At 35.5% G+C, this 25,231-nt stretch overlaps 1 protein-coding gene across 1 annotated transcript in view; it reads left to right on the plus strand.

The window, feature by feature from the left end:
* Positions 1–25,231, plus strand: part of Ppef1 (protein phosphatase with EF-hand domain 1) — a 135,145-nt gene that overhangs the window by 99,355 nt on the left and 10,559 nt on the right. Inside the window, exons 12-17 of the mRNA XM_015487974.2 lie at positions 2,089–2,125; positions 3,088–3,237; positions 10,964–11,116; positions 14,694–14,879; positions 16,281–16,423; positions 23,584–23,588. Of these exons, the coding sequence (XP_015343460.1) occupies positions 2,089–2,125; positions 3,088–3,237; positions 10,964–11,116; positions 14,694–14,879; positions 16,281–16,423; positions 23,584–23,588 (674 nt within the window). The remainder of the gene's footprint in view (positions 1–2,088; positions 2,126–3,087; positions 3,238–10,963; positions 11,117–14,693; positions 14,880–16,280; positions 16,424–23,583; positions 23,589–25,231) is intronic.

Raw genomic sequence — 25,231 nt, forward strand, 5'->3', positions numbered from 1 at the left:
CAAAAAAAAAAAAAAAAGTATAAGAAAGCAAATGCTATGACTATGAAGAAAAAAAAAATCCCAGGACTATTATCAGAAACCCATATAAAATAGTGCAATACTTTTATTTGGGCATGCCATTTATCCTTTCATTTATTCAGTTAGCCAGTTGTATTCATCTAGTGCCTATAATAGTTAATGAGAGAGACATAGCCCTTGCTCACATCTAGCAGGAAAAACACATTGAGCAGGGTTTTCAAGTGTAATAAGTTGATAAAGAGGGATCCAACTTTGTCTGAAGGGTGATGGAAAATTGTCCTATGGAAATACTAGCCTGAGACTTGAAGGATGAATTGAGCAATTGAGAGAAAGGAATGTTGGGTGGGATGGGAACAGTGTTTCACATTGAAGGAACAACTTATGCAGAGTTTGAGACAAGACTTTTTAAGACTTGAAAGTTCAGGAAGGCAGAAATATAGAATGAGGGATAAGATGGTGCTTAATAGAGCTGGAGATGTAAGAAATGGTTGCATGATACAAATAAATTTGCACTATTTTCTAAGGACAGATGAATATCATTGAAAGATATAATAAAATTTGTATTTTAAAAAGTTAACAGGAAGAGGACTGTGGAAGTAGGTCAGTGGTAGAGTGCTTGCGTAGCATGTGTGAGACCCTGGGTTCATTGCCCAGTACTGGGGGAAAAAATGATACTGAGAAGGGCAACAGCAAAAAGTGGGTACAGTGAGGTCAATTAGGAAGTAGTTGAAGAGATAGATGATAGATTCTTACTTAGACTAGGGTGGTGGTAATAGAGATGCAAAGAAATAGATTCAAGAGGACTTTAGGCAATGAAGACTTAAGGATCAATAACTTGATATGGGGGACTTGAAAGAGGAAGAAATCAAGGATATTTCCAGATTCCTGGCTGGAGTTTGGGGGTACAGTCTGGAATCATTCAGAAGGAGAATGATAAGTTCAGTTTGGGGTAAACTGATCTGAGATGCTGATGAGTAGACAGTTGATTATACGTGCAGACATCAGAAATTAAGTGTCTGGAGTATGACCCTGTGATACTGACAATAGGTATTAACTGAAGCCCTGAATGGACAGGGATGTAATTGTTAAGGTAGAAAGTGAAGGTAGGAGAGGATTGGGGACAGAATCTGAAGGATTTAAGACTATGTGGAGGAGAAGAACTTGCAAGGGAGATTCAGAATAGCCAGAAAAGTAGGAGGAAAACCAAGAGTTTTCTGTCACAAAATCTAAGTGGAGTTTTCCAGAAGGATGGTATAGTCAATGTATTTAGTGTTTCAGAGAGGATGAGAAATGTAAGGACTACAAAGTGTATATTGGTTTAACAACATGCACACCTTTGGTGAGCTTTGGGGGGAATTTGTCTCCATTATTGTAGAAGCCTAGCATGACATGATTTGCATGGAAACTTAGGGTAAGTGTGCTGTTTCTACTTTACCTTGTTGGATATTAAGTGTACATACTGTTATCCTAAAGCAAGGAAAAGTAATTGAAAAATTTTCCATTATTAAATCTCCCTTAGCTACTGCTAGTCAGGCATTAATGTTCATGAGACTTTCTATTAAGACCCTGAATACCATTCATTACGTGACCTATATCAGAGAAAGCATAAAGAGCCAACTTGTTATCATCTGGGCTTTTGTTCATCTTTGTTCAATCTTTTCTTTTTTCTCATCATTTACTGTAAGATATAGGATGTCTGAGAAATCCTATCTAAATGAAAAAACCTTCTCCCACACAGCTTCCTCAGCTGCTGCAGTAAACTTTCAAAAGACTTGCAGTCTTTACACAGCTCATACCTATTTTCTAAGTTGTCTTAAAGTTAGTTCATGAAAATGTATTTTCTTTTCCCAATATGGTATAATCTCCTTGAGGGTGGGAACATGTCATTCATTGCTTTTGTTCTTTCCTATCATGCCTATCAAAGACTAAAGTAACAGTTCCAACTGAAACCTAATTTCTTGAGTTCCTAGTACTGGGGATAGTGAGATATCAAGGACTCCCCTTTTTGTATGATTCATGTAAATAGGAATTATCAACAATTAATTGTTTAACTGCTCCCCCCTTTTTAAGGTATGGCTTCACAAGAGAAATCTTGTTTAAATACAAGGTAAGACTCAAAACTTTTTATTTTTTTTTTTGCATTCTCTTTGTTGTTTATGCATAGACATTAAAAACAAACAGTCAATAAAGAACAGATTGTTGCTTTAGGAAAGGTGATGGGCCAGTTAGTCAGAATTCATGCCAATAAAATAGAGGAACAGCAAGAAGCTCTCACCACTCAGAGTCTACCCCCCCACTCCACTTGGACTAAACCACACTTTTTCATTGTGACTTTTGTGTTGGTTTCAGTGTAGATACAAACGTAGTCCATTTCTTTAAAGGTACCCACTTGGGGATTTTTTTTTTTTTTTTTAACTCAGGTATGGTAAAATAAGCAGACTCAGAAATGACTGTCATGAAAGAAAAGGTTTTTATTCACAGTTCCCTAGAAATAGGAGGCACTACATACCACACTGGGTGGACTATGTGGGGAAGTACCAGAGTCCATCAGAAGGCAGAGGGAGCCAGGGTAACATGGACAAGAAACTTTATTGTGGTTTTCATGGGAAGGAACTGACAAAGGGTCTCAGTGTAATCAGATTTAAGATTGACTAGTTTGAATAATGTCAGCTTGCTCTGGAGCATGAGTTATCCCTAGTTGTCTGGTACCTGGCCCTGGGTGAGTAGAGAAATATTGGCCTTAAGTGTGAGAGCCTAATAAAAGATGTTATTGAAGGTGTGGGCTCTGGATTAGTTGGTTTTCATGTGAAAGGTGAATCATTTATTGTTTCTAGTAATTAGTTAGCCCTGAAGAGGGGCAGTCTCTTCTGTAGGATTGGCACTCCCCAAGATGTCAAAGTATCAAAAATACAGACTAAAAACCATGATTAATACATGGTAGTTGGTTAGTGACTCTGGGGTGACTTCCTTGGTGTGGTATGAAAATTTGCTTTTTTGTCCATGCATTGGGACTGTTCAATAATCTGGACCTATCAGAAAAATAAAACTTACTCAAGCTCTTACTTACAGCTGCATGGAAAAAAAATCTTGCAAATCTTGGAAGAAGTCTATACCTTGCTCCCAATTGGTACAATTATTGACAATGAAATTCTGGTGATACATGGCGGGATATCAGAGTCCACAGATTTGAATTTACTCCACCGCCTACAGAGAAGCAAAGTAAGAAGTAATATTTGCATGAATCTTATCTCAGAGGTTTATAATAGAATATGTATACCTCTTTTCATTTATCATTTTGAATTGATTTGAATTTTAGTGGTGACTTTAATTCTGAAAAGATTAGTACAAATTTTAAGAATCTATGATTGCATGCATAATAAAAAACTAAATGGGCAACTTCTATATGTGGAAAGTATTTTTTTTAAATTCATGTTGAAAATGGAAAAATGAGGACATGCTGGCATTTTATATAGTTTCTAAAAGTGAAAAAACTTCTGATTTTTAAAAGTTAAAATATCCATTAATTCATTTACATGGTGGTAAAATGCATGTGACATAAAATTTACCACTGTAACCATTTTAAAGTGTATAATTCAGTGGTATTAAGTACACTCACATTGTTGTGCAACCATCACCACTGTGACCACCATCCATATACAAAACTGTTCATCTTCCAAGACTGAAACCATACACATTATACAATAACTCCCCATTCTCCTCCCCTTTCCAGCCACAGTAACCAATATTCTACTTTGTTTCTATGAATTTGACTACTCTAGGTACCTGATATAAGTAGAATCATATAGCAGTTTTTAAAATTGATATCATTTCCCTTATACTTCAGATTGATCAGGATAATTATTTTTAAATACTTTAACTGTAAATAAGCATATTAAATACAGCAGAGGCCGAAAAGGAACCTGAATAGAACCTCTGAGAGAAGTGGCTATGTGGTATCTGTAAATATTCCACACCTAGTGAAGGGCTTCTTGGATGGGACTTATAGAGAAACAGGAGTTGTCTTCCTCCTCTACCACAGCCAAGCTGGAGTCTGCATACTAGCAACATAAGGGGTGCCACATGGGCATGAGGACCAATAGAGCTGTGAAGCCAAACAGTGGCATATAGTCTTAGTGGGAAATCTGAACCATTACACCTCAGGAATTCTAGTCAACTTTCAACCAATCTACACCGGGGGATCTAGAACTGAATTGAATCTGATAGAGACAGAAATGTGATCCCATTGCACCTTGAGGTTTTGGAGCCTCTATACCTTTATATACATGTGAATGATAATATTAGTGTTATCATCTTTTCATACTTTTAATTTAAGCTTAATATACCTAAACTAGATCAGATGCCCTTTATATACTCTCAAGCCTCTTATATATATCCTTTGTAACAGTCACCATAATTAATAAGGATTCATGGGACTATTCTTTACTATATCTCCCCACTTCTCCAGTTCACTGATAATACCTCAGCACCTGAGATATACTAAGTACTTAATATTCACTAAATATCTCTTAAGAGATTTAAGACTAAAGCAGGGCAAACCTAAGACGAAATTGGATAGAAACATTTTTATAATATCTTTTGTGAGTCTATGGTGATTTTTTTTAATTTTTAAAATTTGTTTTAATTGGTTACACATAACAGTAGAATGCACTTTGCTACATCATATATAATGAAGTATAATTTCTCATTCTTCTTGTTGTACATGATATAGAATCACACTGGTCGTATAGTTATATATATGTATACAGGGTAATAATGTCTGATTCATTCTACTATCCTTCTTACCCCTAAACCCCCTCCCCTCCCTTCACCTCCCTCTACCTAATCTAAAGTTACTCTATTCTTCCCCAGCTCCCACTCCCCCTATTGTGAGTTAGCATCTGCATATCAGAGAAAACATTTAGCTTTTGGTTTTTGGGGGATTGGCTTATTTTGATTATCATGATATTTTCCAGCTCCATACATTTACCAGCAACTACCATCTTTTCATTCTTCTTTAAGGCTGAGTAATACTCCATTGTGTATACATACCATATTTTCTTCATCCATTCATTTATTGAAGGACACCTAAGTTTGTTCCATAGTTTAGCTATTGTGAATGGAGCTACTATAAACATTGATGTGGCTGCAACACTGTAAACATTAATTTTAAGTCTTTTGGGTATAAACCAACATCTATGGTGATTTTATATACCTCTTTGCCCATTTCACTGAGTGACTTCCGTACTAACTGGATTATACATTTGTCCTGGTTTAATTGTTAATAGTGCCTCCTTCTACTCTAAAATAGTATCCCAGTTGCAATAAATTGTAAGGTCATCCTAAGTTTAAGGTCCTCTTTCTTACAATATCAATGAATAGTCAAGTCAATAAGATGCTTTGATCAAGATGAGAGAGTCAGTATAAACTTAGTGGAGAACTGAAATCAATGAAGTTGAAATTTTAAAAATTCAAAAATCAATGAAACAAAAAGTTGGTTCTTTGAAAAAATAAACAAAATCTATAAACCTTTAGCCAAGCTAACCAAAAGAAAGAGGGAAAGAACTCAAATTATTAAAATTTGTGACAAAAAAGGAAATATCACCACAGACACTACTGAAATACAGAGAATAATCAAGCTATTTTGAAAATCTATTCTTCAATAAATTAGAAAATCTTGAAGACGTCAACAAATTTCTAGAGACTTATAACCTACCCAAATTGAACCAGGAGGCTATAGAAAGTTTAAACAGATCAATTTCAAGTAATGAAATTGAGAATGCCATCAAAAGCCTTCCAACCAAGAAAAGCCCAGGACTGGGTGGATTCTCAGCTGAGTTCTATAAGACCTGTAAAGAAGAACTAACACCAATTCTCCTCAAATTATTCCATGAAATAGAAAAGGAGGGAACCCTTCCAAATTCATTCTATGAAGCTAGTATCACCCTGATACCAAAACTAGTTAAAGACACATCAAGGAAAGAAAGCTTCAGACCAATATCCCTGATGAACATAGATAACAAAAATTCTTAATAAAATACTGGCAAATTGCATAAAAAACATATTAAAATGTTGCACTATGATCAAGAGTGTTTTGTCCCAGGGATGCAAGGTTGGTTCATATGGAAATCAATAAATATAATGCACCACATAAATAGATTTAAAGACAAGGATCACATGATGATCTCAATAGATACAGAAAAAGCATTCAACAAAATACAGCATCCATTCATGTTTAAATCATGAGAAAATCTAGGGCAAGTAGGAACATATCTCAACATTGTAAAAACTATATATGACAAACCCAAGCCAACATCATTCTAAATGGAGAAAAACTGAAAGCATTCTCTCTAAAAACTGGAACAAGGCACTTATATTCAACATAGTTCCTGAAACTCTAACTAGAACAATTAGGCAAAAGAAAGAAATTAAAGGGATATGAATAGCAAAAGAAGAGCTCTAACTATCTCTATTTGCTGACAACATTATCCTATATTTAGAGGACTTAGAACACTTCTATAGCTCATAAATTAATTCAGTATAGTAGCAGGATATAAAATTAACACTCATATTAATTGTGTTCCTATACACCAGTGATGAATCAGCTGAAAGAGAAATTAGGAAAACTATTCTATTCACAATAGCCTAAAACAAAACAAACTTGAGAATCAATCTAACAAAAGAGGTGAAAGACCTTTACAATGGAAAACTACAGAACACTAACAAAAGAAATTGAAGAAGATCTTAGACAATGGAAAGATCTCCCATGATCTTGGATAGGCAGAATTAATATTGTCAAAATGGCCAAATTATCAAAAGTGCTATACAAATTTAATGCAATTCCTATTAAAATTGCAATGACATGCTTTATAGATATAGGAAAAGCAGTCATGAAATTCATTTGGAAAACTAAGAGGCCCAGAATAGCCAAAGCAATCCTTAGCAAGAAAAGCGAAGCAGGAGGCATTACATCACCTGACCTTAAATTATACTACAGAGCTATAATAACAAAAACATGGTACTGACACCAAAACACATGTAGACCAATGGTACAGAATAGAAGACGTAGAGACAAACCCATATAAATACAATTCTCTTATACTCGACAAAGGTGCCAAAAATGTACTTTGGAGAAAAGATAGCCTCTTCAACAAATGGTGCTGGGATATCAGCATAATAGCAGGATATAAAATTAATCCATATGTAGTAAAATGAAATTTAACCTCTCCTATCTCTCACCCTGCACAAAACTTAAAGTGGACCAAAGACCTAGGTACTAGACTGGAAACCCTGCACCTACTAGAAGAAAATGTAGGCCCAACACTTCAGTCTGTCAGCTTAGGAAATGACTTCCCCAACAAGATTCCTAAAGCACAAGAAGTAATATAAAAAAAATCAACAAATGGAATGATATCAAACTAAAAAGCTTCTTTACAGCAAAGGAAACAATCAAGAGCATGAAGAGATAACCTAAAGAATGGGAGAAAAGCTTTGCCATTCACACCTCAGATAAGGTGTTAATTTCCAGTATATACAAAGAACTCAAAAAGTTTAATACCAAAAATAAATAATCCAATCAATAAGTGGGCAAAGGAACTAAACAGATGCTTTTCAAAAGAAGAAATACAAATGGTCAATAAATATATGAAAAAATGTTCAACATCTCTAGCAACTAAAGGAATGCAAATTAAAACTACACTGAGATTCCATCTCGTCCAGTCAGAATGGCAATTATCAAGAATACAAGTAACAGTAAATGTTGGTGAGGATGTGGGGAAAAGGGTATATTCATATATTGTTGGTGGGGCTGAAAATTAGTGCAACCACTCTGGAAAGCAGTATGGAGATTCCTCAAAAAACTAGGAATAGAACCACCATTTGACCAAGTTATTCCACTTCATGGTATATATCCAAAGGAGTTAAAAATCAGCATAGTACAGTGTACAGCCACATCATTGTTTATATTATAGCAGCACAATGTACAATAGCTAAGCCGTGGAACCAATCTAGATGCCCATCAACAGATGAATAGATAAAGAAATTGTGGTATTATACACAATGGAATATTACTCAGCCATAAAGAATGACTTTGTGGTATTTGCCAGTAAATAAGTGGATCTGGAGACTATCTGCTAAGTGAAATAAGCTAATTCCCCCAAAACAAGAGAATGAATGTTCTCCCTGATATGTGGATGCTAATCCACAATAAGAGGGGGAGAGGAAGAATAGAAGTTCAGTGGATTATACAAAGGGGAATAAAGGGAAGGGAGGGGAGGAAGAACAGGAAAGACAGTGGAATGAATCTGACATAACTTTCCTATGTACATATATGAATACACCACAGTGAATCGCAACATAGTATATATCTACAAGACTGGGATCCTAATTAGAATAATATATATTCCATGCTTATATAAATATGTCAAAACATAGATTCTACTGTCATGTACAACTAAAAAGAATAAAGTGATTTTACAATTTTCATAAGATGTGTTTAAAAGTGTGAACCAGAATGATTTTTCTTTTCTATAGATTAGGATTCATCTTTGTTTAAAATAAAGGCTAAACATAAAAAAAAAAAAAAACACAGTAGATATGATTCTTGCCAAGAACAAAGGAACATGGTGTTTTTGTCTGTCAAATATTGGCAAGCACATGCCATGAATGCTATACTCTCCACCACCCACCCTGTGACTACTGCACTAATCAACCATGGCAGCCACTACCAATGGCTCAGAATGAAAATTTACTTTCCTGAGGTTAGCCTGAGTAGCCAGCCTCATATAAGGCTTTTTGAGGTATTGCAAACAAGTCTCTGGAATGTCTACCCTAGCTCTGTGGAGACCCTAAGTTGAGAGCCACCTTGATGTAGTAAAGACTAGAAATTCTGATATCAGACAGACATAGTCAGATTTATATCCTGCTTCTGCCATTTCCTGGATGGTGATTGGATGAGGCACTGAAGTTTTCTAAGTCTCAGTTCCTACACCAATAAGTTAGAAATATCACTTTAGATTATTGTGAAGATTAAATTATTAACCAAGATGAAGAAAATAATGTATAGTAATACTAAACATATAGCTCTCCGCTTCTCCCTTTTGTTTTTTTCCTGATATTTGGATCTGAAGTCTGAATTTCAGTGATTAGGACAGAACCTAAGGGACATTTTTGGGCTAGCAATTTTCCCAGGATGCTTCAAATTTCATCCCCTTCAGGGATTACTGTTCCACTGGCTCATAAGACTGGTTTTATTTAAAAACTTGACTTCTATATAAATATATGTGTATATTGCTTGTGTCTTATATCCCTACTAGTGTAAGAACTAACAGTATAAATTTATATTAAATAAATATAATTAAACTGTGATGAAAGTAGTAGTCTTGAGCTTCTGGAACTCTATCAGATAAGATACAAAGGTAGATTTCCAAGTTCAGTTTTATAATCCCCATGTTCTTATTCCATAGGACCCTTCAATTGTCAGATTATCACACTTCCTGGTTTGTACCTGTGGTGATGGTGTAATTTAATAAGGGAGGGGTAGTGTTGAGGAAACCTAATGGCAACTTCTCTTCTAAATTAATTGAAAGGATTTTGGATGATGAGCAGGTTGGAGGTCAATGTAGAGGGATAGAAAAGAAAAACTCTATAAGACTAAATCTCTGGTATTCTTGAACTCCCCAGCAGTGAGTATTTCAAAAGAAGAAATATAAACAATGGCTAGTAGGACTCCCAAGAAAAACTGGTGGTGTGATGCCTTAGAGGAGCTAGGCAACGTTATCTCAAAATCCTAAGTGGTCTTGAAAACTGCAGAGCAGCACAGACTTAAGGAACCTTGTGGCCTTGTCCTATGAGTTTATCAGAAGTGAATTGTGTTGACCTAGATTCAGAGGGCTTTCCTAGAATATTCTGGTCTGCCTAAGACCTGAGGACATTTGCCTGGGAAAGACAGAAAAGGTAGGCTCTGAACTGGCTAATAATAGCTGAGATAGAAATTTCCAACAAGCTCAGTGAGACAAGGCTTTAGAATAAGATCCTTTTTTTTTTTTTTTTTTTTTGAGGCAGGATCTTGCTAAGTTGCTGAGGCTGGCCTTAAACTTGGAATCCTTCTTGTCTTTCCTCCTGAGAATTAATAGGCCTGTGCTATCATATCCAGCCTCAATTTTATTTTTGAAAAGATTTCATACATACCATAGTTTTTATTAGAAACTAGGTACCTACTCCAGAGAATTGTGAGCTGTGGTCACCAGTGTAGCAGAAGTATTGATTGAAATTGCTTTGTTAAGGTATGGTGCTACAAAGACACAAGAATAAAATTATTATTTCAGGTTGTATAAGGGAATGCAGAGGGATTAGAATAGTTGAAATGCTATCAGAAAGACATTTTATTTTCCAAAGTAACACTGGAGTGTTGTTAGAGAACATAATCAATTGCTGACAGGTCAGACTGAGAACTACAGTACATTTACATTAAGGGCTTCCAAAGTTTTTAATCCATGTCCCATTTAGAACTTTTCTGATACAGATGTACTTTTTTTTTTCATTTCTCCTACAAAATACAACAAAATGAAAAGCAGCTGTCCTTTTAATAGATTTTTCTGAACTCCTCCAAGCTCCAGATGAAGGCTCAGAGGGGCACTAGTTTTCCCTGCACTTAACATCTTTCATTTCCTGTGATGGTGCCTTAGAAGCTGTTTAGCACCTACATACATATATGTGCCTCTGGTATCCTTTAGAAACTTTAATGTGAGTCTTTTCCCTGTAGCGCAGTGTCTTTAGTTGAAAAATGTGCAAACAGAATTTAACAGGCCCACTTTACAGACAACAGTGGATCAACGAGTCATAGGAGGTAGGAGAGTCAGAAAAGGTTTCTGTGTGTTACTGTTACTGAAGTGTCTGCATGCAGCACAATAAGCAGAGTATTTCACTAAAACATGAATTTGTTTTATAGATGAGATCTGTGCTGATGCCACCAGTGTCAGTAAATAGAGGCCATGCCACCGACTCTAAGAAAAGTAAAGGGGACATTACTGTTACTTCATCAGGAAAAGTCAAATCAAATGGTTTCCCTTCTCAAGAGTTATCAAAGCATGAATGGGAACAGGTAGGTAATTAAAGTGTTCCCAGAGTGGCAATGAAGACACCAGCATAGATGATGTTGCACCTTACAATATATAGATAAAAGTAACTTACCTTTATAAGCAAACCATATGATTCTCTCAGAATTCATCACTGCATTTTGATACTTTTATTGAGATATAACTCATATATTATATAACTTACCCGTTTAGAGTATATAATTCAGTAGTTTTTAGTAAACTTACAACTATCACTACAGTCTAATTTGAGAACATTTTTTTCAGTGAAGAAAGAAACCCCATACCTATTAGCAGTCACTCTCCATTCTCCCCTTTTCCTGTCCCCCCCCAACCCTAGGCAACCATTAACCTGCTTTCTGTCTTTATAGATAAACTAATTCTGAACATTTTATTGTAATGGGCACATACAATATGTGATCTTTCATGTCTGGCATCTTTTACTCAGCACAATGTTCTTTAGGTTCATCCATGTTGTAGCATATGTCAGTACTTTCTTTTAATTGCTGAATGATGTTCTATATGGGTAGATCATATTGTATTTATTCATTTATTGGCTCATGGACATTTGGGTTGGTTTCCATTTTTTTACTGTTATGAATAATGCCTTTATAAACATTCGCATACAACATGCAAGTTTTTATATGCACATGTCTTTTCATTTCTCTTGAGTATATATATACGCAGTACATACTCAATATGAATTGCTGAATGATAAGGTAACTCTAAAGTTAAATATTTTGAAAAAGTTCCAAACTGTTAGCCCAAGTGGCTATACCATTTTACATTCCCATCAGCAATGAAGTTCTAATTTCTCCTCCATTCTCACCAGCACTTACTATTGCCTGTCTGCACCCCCCACTCTTTTGATGCTGGAGATTAAACCTAGGGCCTTGCACTTGTCAAGCACATGCATTACCACTGAACTACACCCTTTTGATTGTAGCCATCCTAGAGAGGGAGTACAGTGGAATCTCATGTATTTTTGATTTATTTTAGATTGAGGAGATTTAAAAGGCTGAGACACAAATAGATGTTTGTTATTCTGATCATTAAAATCCATATGTCAGTGAAAGTTTCCCACTTTTTGGTTTGAAAATTATTAGTAAAAAATGTTGCAAATACTTAATCTCTCATGCAATTACCATCCTAAGACTCCTGCATCTCAGAGGATAGGTTGTTGTTAAGAAAAAAATAGATGGTTTCTATGGAAGAATTTATTTCACTTAAAAAGAGCCCTTAATAGCATTTTTGTTTGTGAGCTCCAGAATTAAACCTATGTTACAACTATAGTCTAAGAAAACTAGTCAAATGAATAATTTCTAAACAGATAAGAAATGTATAGTCCCCAGTACCCCTTATCCCCATACACAAAATGGAGATTTCATGGAATGGATTCTGATAGAGATGCTCCTTTCTTAAAAATTGTTATCCCTTATGATCTTGAATCAAAGAAAATAAGTTTTAGATATATCTGTCTCATTTAATTAATAACAACTGAGACCAAAATAGGTGAAGTGATTTGCCCAAGAGGACATAGATAATTACTTGAAGAGATGACTTCTTGACCAGTGCTTATTCTAGTTTGACAGAGTTCCATCATATGTAGGTTTAATTTATGTAGATTTCAACTGTCATATATGGCAAAGAGGGCAAAAAAAGAAAAATACTGTAAAAATTTATTTTTGTAAATAGTCTTTTTTACATACTATTTTATATGTATATACATAAACATAATTATTATATAGGATTATATAGATAAAACCATGTATAATGTACTTTCAGGATAATTTAAGAGGTTTTTCCAGGGATAATTTTTCTATAAATGATTCATATCCTTGTAGGAATCGAAAACTTAATCCCTTCCTAATAAAATACAACCCCTTGTGTTTTGTGTTTGAGCCTTCATTATACTGCAGGTCAAAGATGAATTAGTTGGTGTAAAAGCCAGATATGACTCAGTTTAAAATGCAAATGCTATTTTTGTCATAAACAGCAGCATAGTAAAGGTGTTGCATTGTATTTATTTGTACTGGTTGTGCCCATGTTAGAATTCAGTGAGGAGTAAGGAAACTGCTGGGTTGATTCTTTTTTGGAGTGGTTTTTATTTTGAACTCAATCAATCTTCAAAAAACTGCAAGTGTCTGATCTGTGCCTTGTGCAGGATTTCTCTAGTTTTGACCAAATGCTGACCATTCCAGGGTGGTTGTCCTGCCAGTTCTGTTCTTTCCACCTCACTGCCCTTTCCCTCATTTATTTCTAGTTTCCCTTCAATACTAAACCTGTAATGGGTATACAGTCAGATTTAGTAGAGCAACCATTTTGGGTTCTTAAGACCTGATTTGGTCCTACTAGAATAACTGCACAACTTAAAACGCATGCTTTTTCATGCCCTCAAAAGAAACATGTGGAGGTGGAAGGGCTAAAGGTATACTCAGCAGTAAAACACTTGCCCAGGATGCCCAGCACTTGAGGTCCTAGGTTCAATTACCAGCACCAGCATCAAAAACCAAAAACAAAAGAAAAAAAGAAATGTGGAAAATATAGACTTTCAGAATTATAGGATGTTAGAACTTTGAGGTACTTTACTGATCAACTGGCCCAAATGCCAGATTTAAAAGATTTTAAATGTGGGACCCAGAGAGTTTTCCTAGGGTTGTTGCTATCTTTAGTGACAAAGGTAGTTTTTCTTACTATTCTTGAAGTTCTTATAGGAGAAGTTTAAATAAAGACATGTTACACTTGTACATTGGAGCTGTAAAGAAAGAGCTTCCAATTTTTCATGAAAAATATTCTTAGAAACTTGGGTATTCTGTCCTGGGTATCATGTGACATGTGCTTGCCTCTTCCACACACTTACCCCAAAAGAAATGTTATGCTAATAAAACTCTATGGATTTAGGAGAATACCTGGTAGAAGTAAGTCATTGAGCAAATGTATTGCTGAAACTGAGAATGTCCATATCAAGTTGGTAAAAGGGGAAGAAGATTCTTTAAGAATGTTCTTGAATGAACAGCTTTCTCTATTTGTGGTGGGAAAGAACAAGTGCTTCCTCAGGCTGTTTGTTCAACAGGACAAAAGCTCCAGGCCCAAGTCCCAGCTAGGTGAGCTACCTAATTTCTTTGAGTATATTAAGAATACCTAATGTGTTCCTTATGGGGAACTACTTTCTTCTGTGAACATGACAATGAAACTATTTTAAAAGAAAAGAATGGACAAATGTGTTGACCCACTCCTGTAATCCCAGCAACTTTACTGCATGCCTGTAATCGCAGCAATTTAGAGGCTGAGGCAGGAGGATTGCAAGTTCAAGGCCAGCTTCAGCAACTTAGACCCTATCTCAAAATAAAAAGGCCTGGGGACCAGAGCTCAGTGGTAGAGTGCCCGTGGATTTAATCCTCAGTACTTAAGAAAAATTATTCTGGAAAGGGTGCATGGAGTAGATGAGTATGAAGCAATTTTAAAGGAGGAATGGAAAAGAGCCTTTGGTATACTTTGGGTTAGTATATCTGGTAAATAAGTTGGAATCTAGAAAGACAGACTCTCACGTATAGGGAGCAGCCTAATTTGGTTTGTTCTTCCAAGGTTGTTGACATTCTGTGGAGTGACCCCAGAGGAAGAAAAGGCTGTTATCCAAACACAAGTCGAGGAGGAGGCTGCTATTTTGGACCAGACGTTACCTCTAAGATTCTCAATAAATACCAGTTGAAGATGCTCATTAGGTCTCATGAATGTAAGCATGATGGGTATGAAATCTGCCATGATGGGAAGGTAAGCTAACATTGTTGGTGACATCCTCACAGACATACTTCCCCCAAGAATAGAGTCTTCTCATCACAGAGTGTGTCTGACCTAGGAGCCCATAAGAAGATATCTTTCCTAGTACCAAACAAAAAGCAGACACTGGCGGGTTCATATATAGGTTGTTTGAAAGGCCCTCACTCTCCTATACCCTAAGAGATATTTGACTTATTTGCTGATCTTTATTAATCCCAGAAACAGATTAATGAAATTCTGACACATGGCACTAAGTACACACACACACAGAGGCTTCATTCTTTACTTATTGTAATACAACTCTCCTGTACGGTTAAGAATGTACTTTTCCTCACAGAGTACATGGAAGGCAGCAGTGAATCCACTTTGTTCTCTTCCACTTTTTGCACATTCCTTGTGCAGAGTATAAAACACTTTCCTTCAACTGGCTGAATAGGCAGTCTCCTGCTAGTAGCTCTCCATGGTTAGTTTTGCTGTAGCCATGAGAATGGAGTGTATTCTGCTCCTTCAGTGATGTTAATAAGGTTAGAAGAGGTGAGGACTGAGATGATTCCCATCCTCCTCCATTGACCTGGTTAGCCTCTTTTTCTATAGTGAAGAGCAATAAATAACAATTAATACCAAATTGTGTGGCATTTCTTCCTTTGCTTTTTCTTAACTATTAATTTATTTTAGGCTCATACTAATATTGTAAGATAAGTAAAGTGAGTATTTTTAGGACTTCTTTATAATGAGAAAATGGATAGAATATAGCAGTGGTTTATCTGAAATGACGTGCTTATCATGACAGAATTGGGCCTAAGCCAGGTTTTCTGTCACTGACAAATATTTCTTTCCATATTCCACCATACTCCTAAGGCTTGTTCCTTCCCAAGACAGTGGTCATGGTTTCATAGTCTTGGCACTGTTTCTCTGCCCTTAAAGCACTGGCTTTGTTGAGCCTTGAACCCTCTAAGTTGTCTTATTCAATGAATGAAGTTACTCAGCTCCAAGCAAAAGAAAAAGACTGAGCTACTAGACAAGTTTTATTTTGAATGCTCAGATGTAACAAGATAAGAAAATAAGGGATTTATCCCCTTAGAAAATTAGAATTTGCAAAACCAAACACTGAAGAGGATTCTAAGATCTGGCACTAAAATTCTACATAGGAATGCAGGGTCATGCACTGGAGATATTGAATGAGTGTCTAGGAGGTAGTACTCCTGGAGACACCGAGTGAAAACCTTTGTTTTCCTCCAGTGGACTCTTTAAGAAATCATGTCAGACTTGGATAATTTGCAGAAATTATGAACTGTGTTTAATTTTTGCTTTTTAATAATTAAGCTATTTCTGACTTTATTGAATAAACTTTTGAGAACTAATTTTATGAACCTGATTCTCTTTTTTACTAATCAGGTTATTACCATATTTTCTGCTTCTAATTATTACGAAGAAGGCAGCAATCGAGGAGCTTACATCAGACTGAGTTATGGTATGAACCCACGATTTTTCCTGTACCGAGTAACTAGTTCAACATGCATGAGCCCTCTTCACCAAAGGTGAATATATTCATAAGATACCAAACACTGGTATTGGTGATCCAGTAGACCAGTTATAAGTGATTAAGAGCAGCCACAGAGGTGAAGGCAGTCACTTACACAATTACTCATTGGTTTAAACAAAACAAATTAGTTCTAGACACCAAATGATGAATACACCCATATTTGATACAAAAGGAGCAATTTCCAATTCATACATCTTTTAATACAGTTAAAGCAGCCAATACCCACAAATGTAACTAAATATAAAGAAAAGAAAGTCTTCACACCCACTCAGTGTTCCCTAACCTGTAGCCTTCTATGTTCCTCAATCAGCCCTGTTTGTCTTTCCCCTTCTTCTCTTCTCTACCCAGAAGTGTATATAACTAAAATGTTGAGTATTTCTTCATGTGATGACAATGACATTCATAGTTTATCTTCCTTTTCTCCCTGTAACACTATCTTTTTAGAATTTTTACATTATGAAACTAATATGTTTATTGTTAATAGATTTAAAAAGGAAGATAAAGAAAATGTTAATTATCTTCACTCTCATTTTACTTTTCTTTTTTTAAAATATTTTTTTAGTTGTTGATGAACTTTTATGTTCACTTATTTGTATGTGGTGCTGAGAATCGAACCCAGTGCCTCACGCATGCTAGGCAAGCATGCTACCACTGAGCCACAACCCCAACCCCTCTCCTTTACTTTTCAATAATCCTTTTCCCCAGAAGTAATTAAAACTAACAGCCATGAATGACCTCTTTCACCTTCTTCTCCTTGCTCATACAAAAAGAGATAAGAACTTATTAATTCACTGAATAAAATAACTTGTGAGCATGTACTATGTGTCAGACACTGTTTTAGGTACAGGTTAGATATAGCAATGAATGAAATAGGCAAAAATTCCCTCAACAAATACTTATGCCAGTATGAGGAGAAAGACAGAAAACAACATATATACTTTTATATATATGGATATATATATATATATACACACACAATATGTGTGTGTGTGTATAAAGGTAGAATCATATAAACCCTCTATTCTACAACTGAATTTCTGCCCTTAAAGATTTCATCGTGATGGGCTGGGGTTGTAGCTCAGTGGTAAACCATTTTTGCCTTGCCCATGTGAGGCACTGGGTTCAATCCTCAGCACCACATAAAAAATACATAAAGGTATTATGTCCATCTACAACTAAAAAACATTTTTAAAAATTTTCATCATGAACATCACTCCAAGTTAGAATATATAAATCTGATTCATTCATTTCAGTAGATGCATAATGTTCTGTAGTATGTAGTACCATAAGCAATTAATAGAGTGAATAAGTCTTCAATTGATAGATGCCCATATTGGTTACAGGATCTTAAATTTAGAAAAAATATGATATCAAACATTCCTCTATGTAAGGAACTACATTAAGCAAAACCCCCCACCCCAAAAATCCAATTTAAAAAATGGGAAAATGACCTGAATATATACTTTTCCAGAGAAGACATAGGATTTAGTCATCTTTTTTGTTGCTGTGACCAAAAGATCTGAAAAGAATAACTTGTGAGCATGTACTATGTGTCAGATAATTAGAGGAAGAAAAGTTTATTTTGGTTCACAGGGTTAGAGGTCTCAGATGGCTGACTTCATAGCTCTGGGCCCAAGCTGAGGCAGAACATTGTAGAAGAAGGGCATGGTGGAGGAAAGTAGCTTGGAATGGCAACCAGGATGCATGCAGACAGAGAGTCCTACTCACCAGGGACAAAATATAAACCCAAAAGGCATGCCCCCAGTGACCTTCTTTCAGCCACTCCCTGTCTATAGTTATCTCCCAGTTAATCTATAGCAGTGGATTAATGCACTGATTAGGTTAAGGTTCTCATAATCCAATCATTTCATCTCTGAATTTTCTTGCATTGTCTCACACATGAGATTTTGGGAGGCACCTCATATCTAAACCATAACATTCTGCCCCTGGCCCCTGAAAGTTCATGCCCATCTCATAATTCAAAATAACATTTAGCCCATTTCCAAGAGTCCCCATATATTTAGCATTGCTCAAAAGTCCAAGTCAAAACTCTTGTTTGAGGGTTGTGGCTCAGTGGTAGAGCGCTTACCTAGCATGTTTTAGGCTCTGGGTTCAATTCTCAGCACCGCATACAAATAAATAAAGGTCTGTTGTCATCTAAAAATATATTTTTAAAAATCTTGTTTGAGACTCAAGACAAACTCTTAGCTGTTTTATAGCAGCTCAATTCACAATAGCTAAACTATGGAACCAACCTAGGTGCCCTTCAACAGATGGATAAAGAAATTGTGGTATATATACACAATAGAATATTATTCATCCTTAAAGAAGAATGAAATTATGATGTTTGCCAGTATATGGATGGAACTGGAGAATATTATGCTAAGTGAAATAAGCCAATCGCAAAGTACCAAATGTTTTCTCTGATATGTGTTTGCTAATTAACAATAAGGGGGGAGGCAGAGAATAGAGGTACCTTGGATTAGACAGAGGGGAGTGAAGGGAGGGGAGGGTGTATGGAGGTAAGAATGATAATAGAATGAATCAGATATTATTACCCTATATGCATATATGATTACACGACTTGTGCAACTCTACATCATGTACAACCAGAAGAATGAGAAGTTATACTCCATTATGTATGATGTGTCAAAATGCATTCTACTGTCATGTATAATCAATTAGGAAAAACTAAAAAATTTAAAAAGAAAACCTCTTAGCTATGAGAGTAAAGATCAAAAACAAGTTACATAAACTTATATATAATGGCATAGAGTAAACATTTCCATTCCACAAAGGAGAAATAGCAGCATAGAAAGAAGGGATAGGAACAAGGCAAGACCAAAATCCAGCTGGAAACACATCCTGTAGCTCTATATCCATTATCTGAAGCATATGGCATTGTGATATTCTCTTCAAAGGGATTGTATAGCTCTGCCCCTATGGTTTTGCTGGTGGCAGTCCACATGGCTTGTTTCTTATTGATTCTTGCAGCTTTCCTTGGCAGATGTTCCATGTTACCGGCATCTCCCAGTCTTGGGGGTCTCCACTGCAGCTTTGGCTTCCTCTCACATCTTCACACATTGCCCTCTCAGGGACAGCTTGTGGGAACTCTGACCCTGCTACACTTTGCCTAGTCTCCCAGGCATTTCTTTGAAATCTTAATGGAAGCCTCCATGACCCCCTAACTATAGCATCCTGCATTCCTGTAGGACCAACACTATGGTTGGTGTTGATGCCAAGGTCTGCCACCATCTCAAGCAGTAGTCAAGCATTCTGGGATGATGGCTGCAGCAGCCTCTGAATGCCTGGGTGGCTGAGACTGTGAAACAACTTTCTAGGCCCCCCGTGTGAACAGGGTGCTCCCATGGTCTCTTCTTGGAGGAATTTTTACTTTTACACCCTTGATTCTGAGATGGGTATGGTCTTGCCGGTTCCTGAGATGCCCTCATGCCATTTTTCCAATTGTTTCTGGGTAAAGTACTTAGCAGTATCTCTTTCCTGGCTGTAGTCTCTTTCACAACCACGCCTTCCTTAACCCCAGTTTTACTCACACTTTTATAGTCAAACTGCAAGTTTTTCAAATCTTTCTGCTCTGCTTTCTGTTCTTGGTTATCAAGCAAACTTGGCTAAAAGCTGCCAGCAACACCCATGCCACTGTCTGAATGCTATGCTGCCTTAAAGTTTTCTCTGCCAAATTAATTAGTTCATCACCTTTAAATTTAGCCTAACAGAAAGTCTGAGGACAGGAGCAAAATGTAGACAGCTTCTTTGCCATAACATAACATGAGTGGCCTCTAGTTCAGTTTCCAATAGAATCTTCCTTCTCTGAAACCTCATGAGGCCAATTTTTACTGTCCATTGTCCTATCAGCATTCTTGTCTTCTGAGCTCCCAACAGAATTGTCCATTAAGTTCCACTGAAAACATTCTAAAGCTTTTCCAGCTTGCATCTCTAAACTTTTCAACACCTCCCCGCAACCATGCATACCAGCTTCAAAGGCTTCTGAACCACATAATCAGGTTCAGAAGCAATGACCCCACTTCTCAGTACCAATTTCTTTTCTAGTCAGTTTTTTATTTCTTTCTAACTTCATAGCTCTGGGCCCAAGGTGAAGCAGAACATCATAGCAAAGAAGGAGAAATAGAGGCACATCAGGGACAAAATATAAACCCAAAAGGCATGCCCCCAGTGAACTACTTCTTCAAGTCACACCCTACCTGCCTATAGTTATGGACCTGTTAATCTATATCAGTGGATTTATGCACTGATTTAAGGCTCTCACAATCCTATCATTGTATTGTCTCACACATGAGCTTTTGATGGACACATCACATCTAAACCATAACAACATACAAATGGTCAACAGGTACACAAAGAGGTACTCAACATCCCTAATAATCAGGGAAATGCAAATCAAAACTATAATGAAATATCACCTCACACCATTAGGATGCCTGTTGTCAAAAAGATGACATAAGTACATACTGTAAAGTTGACCCATTTGAAGTGTACAACTCAGTGATATTTAGTATATTTACAGAGTTGCACAACCAATGCCATTGTGTAATTGCCATACTAGAAAGAAAACTTATACCCATTAGCAATCACTTCCCCATTACCTCCTCCTATTATAGCTCTAGATAGCCTCTAATCTATTTTCTATCTCTATGAATATGCCTATTCTGTATATTTTATATAAATGGAATCATACAATATGTAGTATTTTGTGACTGGCTTCTTTCATTCAGCACAATGTTTTTGAAGTTCAAACATTTTGGACTTAATTTCTTTTTACGTCAGAATGTTTCATTTTATGGATATACTACATTTTATTTATCCATCCAACAGTTGATAGACATTTGGGTTGTCACCACTTTTTGGTTATTATGAATGATGCTATTATAACATTTGTGAACAAGATTATGTGTATGCATATATTTTTATTTCTGTTGGGTATATAATTGAGAGTAGAATTGCTAGGTTATATATTAACTCTATGTTTAACATTTTGAGGAACTTTCAAACTTTTCTCCCAAGGGACTGTACAATTTTATATTCTCTCATCTATATTTGTCACTTTCTCTTTACTATAATAAAATACTGAGGCAATTAACTTATAAAGAGAAAAGGTTTATTTAGCTCACAGCTTTGGAGGTTCCAGTCTAAAATTGGGCAGCTTCACTGCTTTGGACCTCTGGCAAGGTCTGCATGTCATGGTGGAAGCACATGGCAGAAGAAATTGCTTACATCATGAGTTAGGAAATAAAGAAGACTGATGTCCCATAATCCCATTTGAAGGCACTACTCCAGTGATCTAAGGACCCCTCTGGGGACCAAGGCTTTAACCATAGCACCATTAATGTATGAGGGTTCCAATTTCCTCATGTCTTTGCCAACCTTTGTTGTGATAGGTCTTTTCAATTATAGCCATTTTAGTGAGTATGAGGTAGAATTTCTTGGTTGTCTCGATTTTCATTTCCCTAATGATTAATAATGTTGATTATCTTTTCATGAGCTTATTCATTTGTACATCCTCTTTGGAGATATGTGTATTTCAGTTCCTATTAGCATTTTCAATTGTCATTACTCTTTTTATTATTGTGTTGTAAGAATTCTTTGTATATATTACATACGTGTCACTTATGAGATATATGATTTACAAATAGTATCTCCCATTCTCTGGGATGCCTTTTCCCTTTCTTGATGGTATTTGCAGCACAAAAGTTTTTCATTTTGATGAAGTCCAACTTATTGTTTGTTTTTTAGTGTTGTATCTAAAAAGTCATTGCCTAAGCCAAAGTCATAAGGATTTATTCTTATGTTTTCTTCAAAGAATTTTATAGGTTTAGCTTTTATATTTAGGTCTCTAATCCATTATATTTTTTTTCAGATTTTTGTTTTGTCTTTACTTCATTTATAAGTTTATTAGTGATCAGAAAAAGAGTCTAATCCATTATGATTTAATTTTTATATATGGTGTGAGGTAGGGGGTCCAACTTTACTTTTATATGTGGATGACCACTTGTCCCAGCACCATTAGTTGCAAAGACTCTTCTTCCCCCATTTTGTTGTCTTGGCCCACTTGTCAAAAAGTCAGTTGACCATATGAGCACTCATTAGTAGAGTGCTTACCTATTGTATGCAAGGCCCTGAATTTGTTCCCTAGCACTAAAAAGCGGGGGGGGACAAAGAAAAAAATGACCATGAAAGTAAAGGTTCATTTCTGAACTTCAAATTGTATTTCACTCATCTCTGTCTAGTGTAATATGAGCACCACATTATTCTGATTATTGTAGTTTTATACAGATTGAGCATCACTAATCTGAAAAATTCTGAAAAACCTTAAATCCAGAATTTTTTGAGCACCAGTAAAATCAATGAAAATATTCCAAAATCCAAAAGTCTCTGAAATCTAAAACACTTCTGATTCTAAGCATTTTGGATAAGGGGTACTCAATCTGTAGTAAGGTTTAAATCAGAAGTGTGAGTTGAACTTTGTACTTATTTTTAAAGATTGTTTTGGCTATTTTTTCCATGTAAATTTTAGAATCAGCTTGTCAACTTGCAAAAAATGTCAACTGGAATTTAGTAGGGAATATGTTGACACCTGTAGATCAATCTGAGAGCCACTGCCATCCTAACAATATTAAGTCTTACAATCTTATGAACATGGAATATTCTATGTGTTTAGATCTCCTTTAATTTCCTCCAATAGTGTTTTCTACTTTTCAGTGGATGAGTCTTGGATTTATTTGGTTAAATTATTTCTAAGTATTTTATTTTTATGTTGGAATTGTTTTCTTTGTTTTTGAATCATTCATTTCTAGTACATAGACATATAACTGATTTTTTATGTAATGATCTGGTATTGTATAATCTTGATGAATTTGTTTTTTAGCAAATTCTTTGGAATTTTCTCTATACAGGATCATATTATGTTAATACAGATAGTTTCACTTCTTTTCTAATTTGAATACTTTTACTTCTTTTCCTTACCTGGTTGTCCTGGCTAGAACCTCCAGTACAATGTTGAATAAAATTGGTGAGAGTAGGTATCTTTGTATTTTTCCTGATCTTAAGGGGGATGCATTTTAGTTTTCTATCATTACGTATGATGTTAGCTATGTATTTTTTGTAGATGACACCCATTAGGTCAGGTAAGTTCCCTTTTATGCCTAGTTTGTTAGCTATTTTTATCATAAAAAGACTGATGGATTTTGTCAAATATTTTTCTGCATCTATTGAGATGATTATATAGTTCTTGTCTCTTTTTCTAGTAATATAGGGTATTACATTGATATAAGGCAAAACTTGCATTCCTGAAATAAATTCTACTTTCTTGGTGTATAATTCATTTTGTATGTTGATAGTTGCAACTTGCTAGTATTTTGTTGAGGATTTTGCATCTATATTCATAAGAAGATATTGGTCTATAATTTTCTTGTGATCTTTGTCTGGTCTTGATATCAGGATAATGTTGGTTTCTCAAGTGGGCAATATTCCCACCTCTTTGATTTTTTAAAGATGTCATTAATGAGTGTTATTAATTCTGCTTTAAATATTTGGTGGAATTCACCAGTGAAGCCTTCTGGCTCTGGGCTTTTCTTGGTGAGTTGTTTTATTACTTCAGTCTTTTTACTTGTTATAGGCATGTTCATTTTTTCTGTTTTTTAGTTTTTGGTAGCTTGTATTTTTCTAGCAATTTGTTCATTTCATCTAGATTGTCTAATTTTGTTAGTGTACAATTGTTCATAGTATTCCCTTATAATTATCTTTCCCTTAGAAGGTGAGTAGTGATGTTCCCTCTTTCATTTTTGACTTTAGAAATTTGAGTCTTCACTTTTCTTGGCTAATCAATTTTATTGATCTTTTTCAAAAAAATAATTTTTTGTTGATTTTCTCTATTTTTCTATTTTATTTATTTCTGTCCCATTTATTATTCCCTTCCTTCTGCTTACGTTGGGTTTAGGTTATTCCTTTATTCTAGTTTTAAGGTGGAAGACTATATTATTAATTTGAGTGGGATCTTTCTTCTTTTTTTAGTATTGGTATTTATAGGCCTTTATAGCTATAGGTATTTTAGCTAATACAATACTGATAGGTATTAGTAGCTATAATATATGTATTTTAATGTAGGTGTTTATAGCTATAAATTTATAGGCATTTATAGCTATGAATTTTCCTTTAATCACTGCTTTTGTTAGATCCCATATGTTTTGGTTTGTGGTGTTTTAATTTTAATTCATGTTAAGTTATTTTCTAATTTCTCTTATGATTTCTTTGTCTTTTTTTTTTTCCCCTTGTACTGGGGATTGAACCCAGGGCTTTGTACATGCTAGGCAAGTGCTCTACTGCTGAGCTATATCCCCAGACCATGATTTCTTTTTTCGTGCATTTGTTCTTTAAAATTGTATTGTTTAATTTTCTAAAATTTATGGATTTGTTTGTCATTAATTTTAAATTTATCTATTTGGTGGTCAGAATAGATACTTTTAATAGTTTTGATCCTTTTAAATTAACAGTTAAGACTTCTATTATGGCCTAGCATAGGGTCTATTGTGAAAAATGTTCCACATGTATTTTAAAAGGACACATATTCTGGCTGGTTGCAGTGGTGCATGCCTATAATCCCAACAACACAGGAGACCTACAAGTTTGAGACCAGTCCCAGCAATTTATCAAGGCCCTAAACAACTTAGGGAGACCCTGTCTCAAAAATAAAAAGGGCTGGGGATGTGGCTCAGCTGTAAAGTACCACCAGGTTTAATCCTCAATACCAAAAAAAAAAAAAAAAAAAAAA

Source organism: Marmota marmota, unplaced genomic scaffold (genome assembly GCF_001458135.2).
Source record: "Marmota marmota marmota unplaced genomic scaffold, marMar, whole genome shotgun sequence".
NCBI classification, from domain to species: Eukaryota; Metazoa; Chordata; class Mammalia; order Rodentia; family Sciuridae; genus Marmota; species Marmota marmota.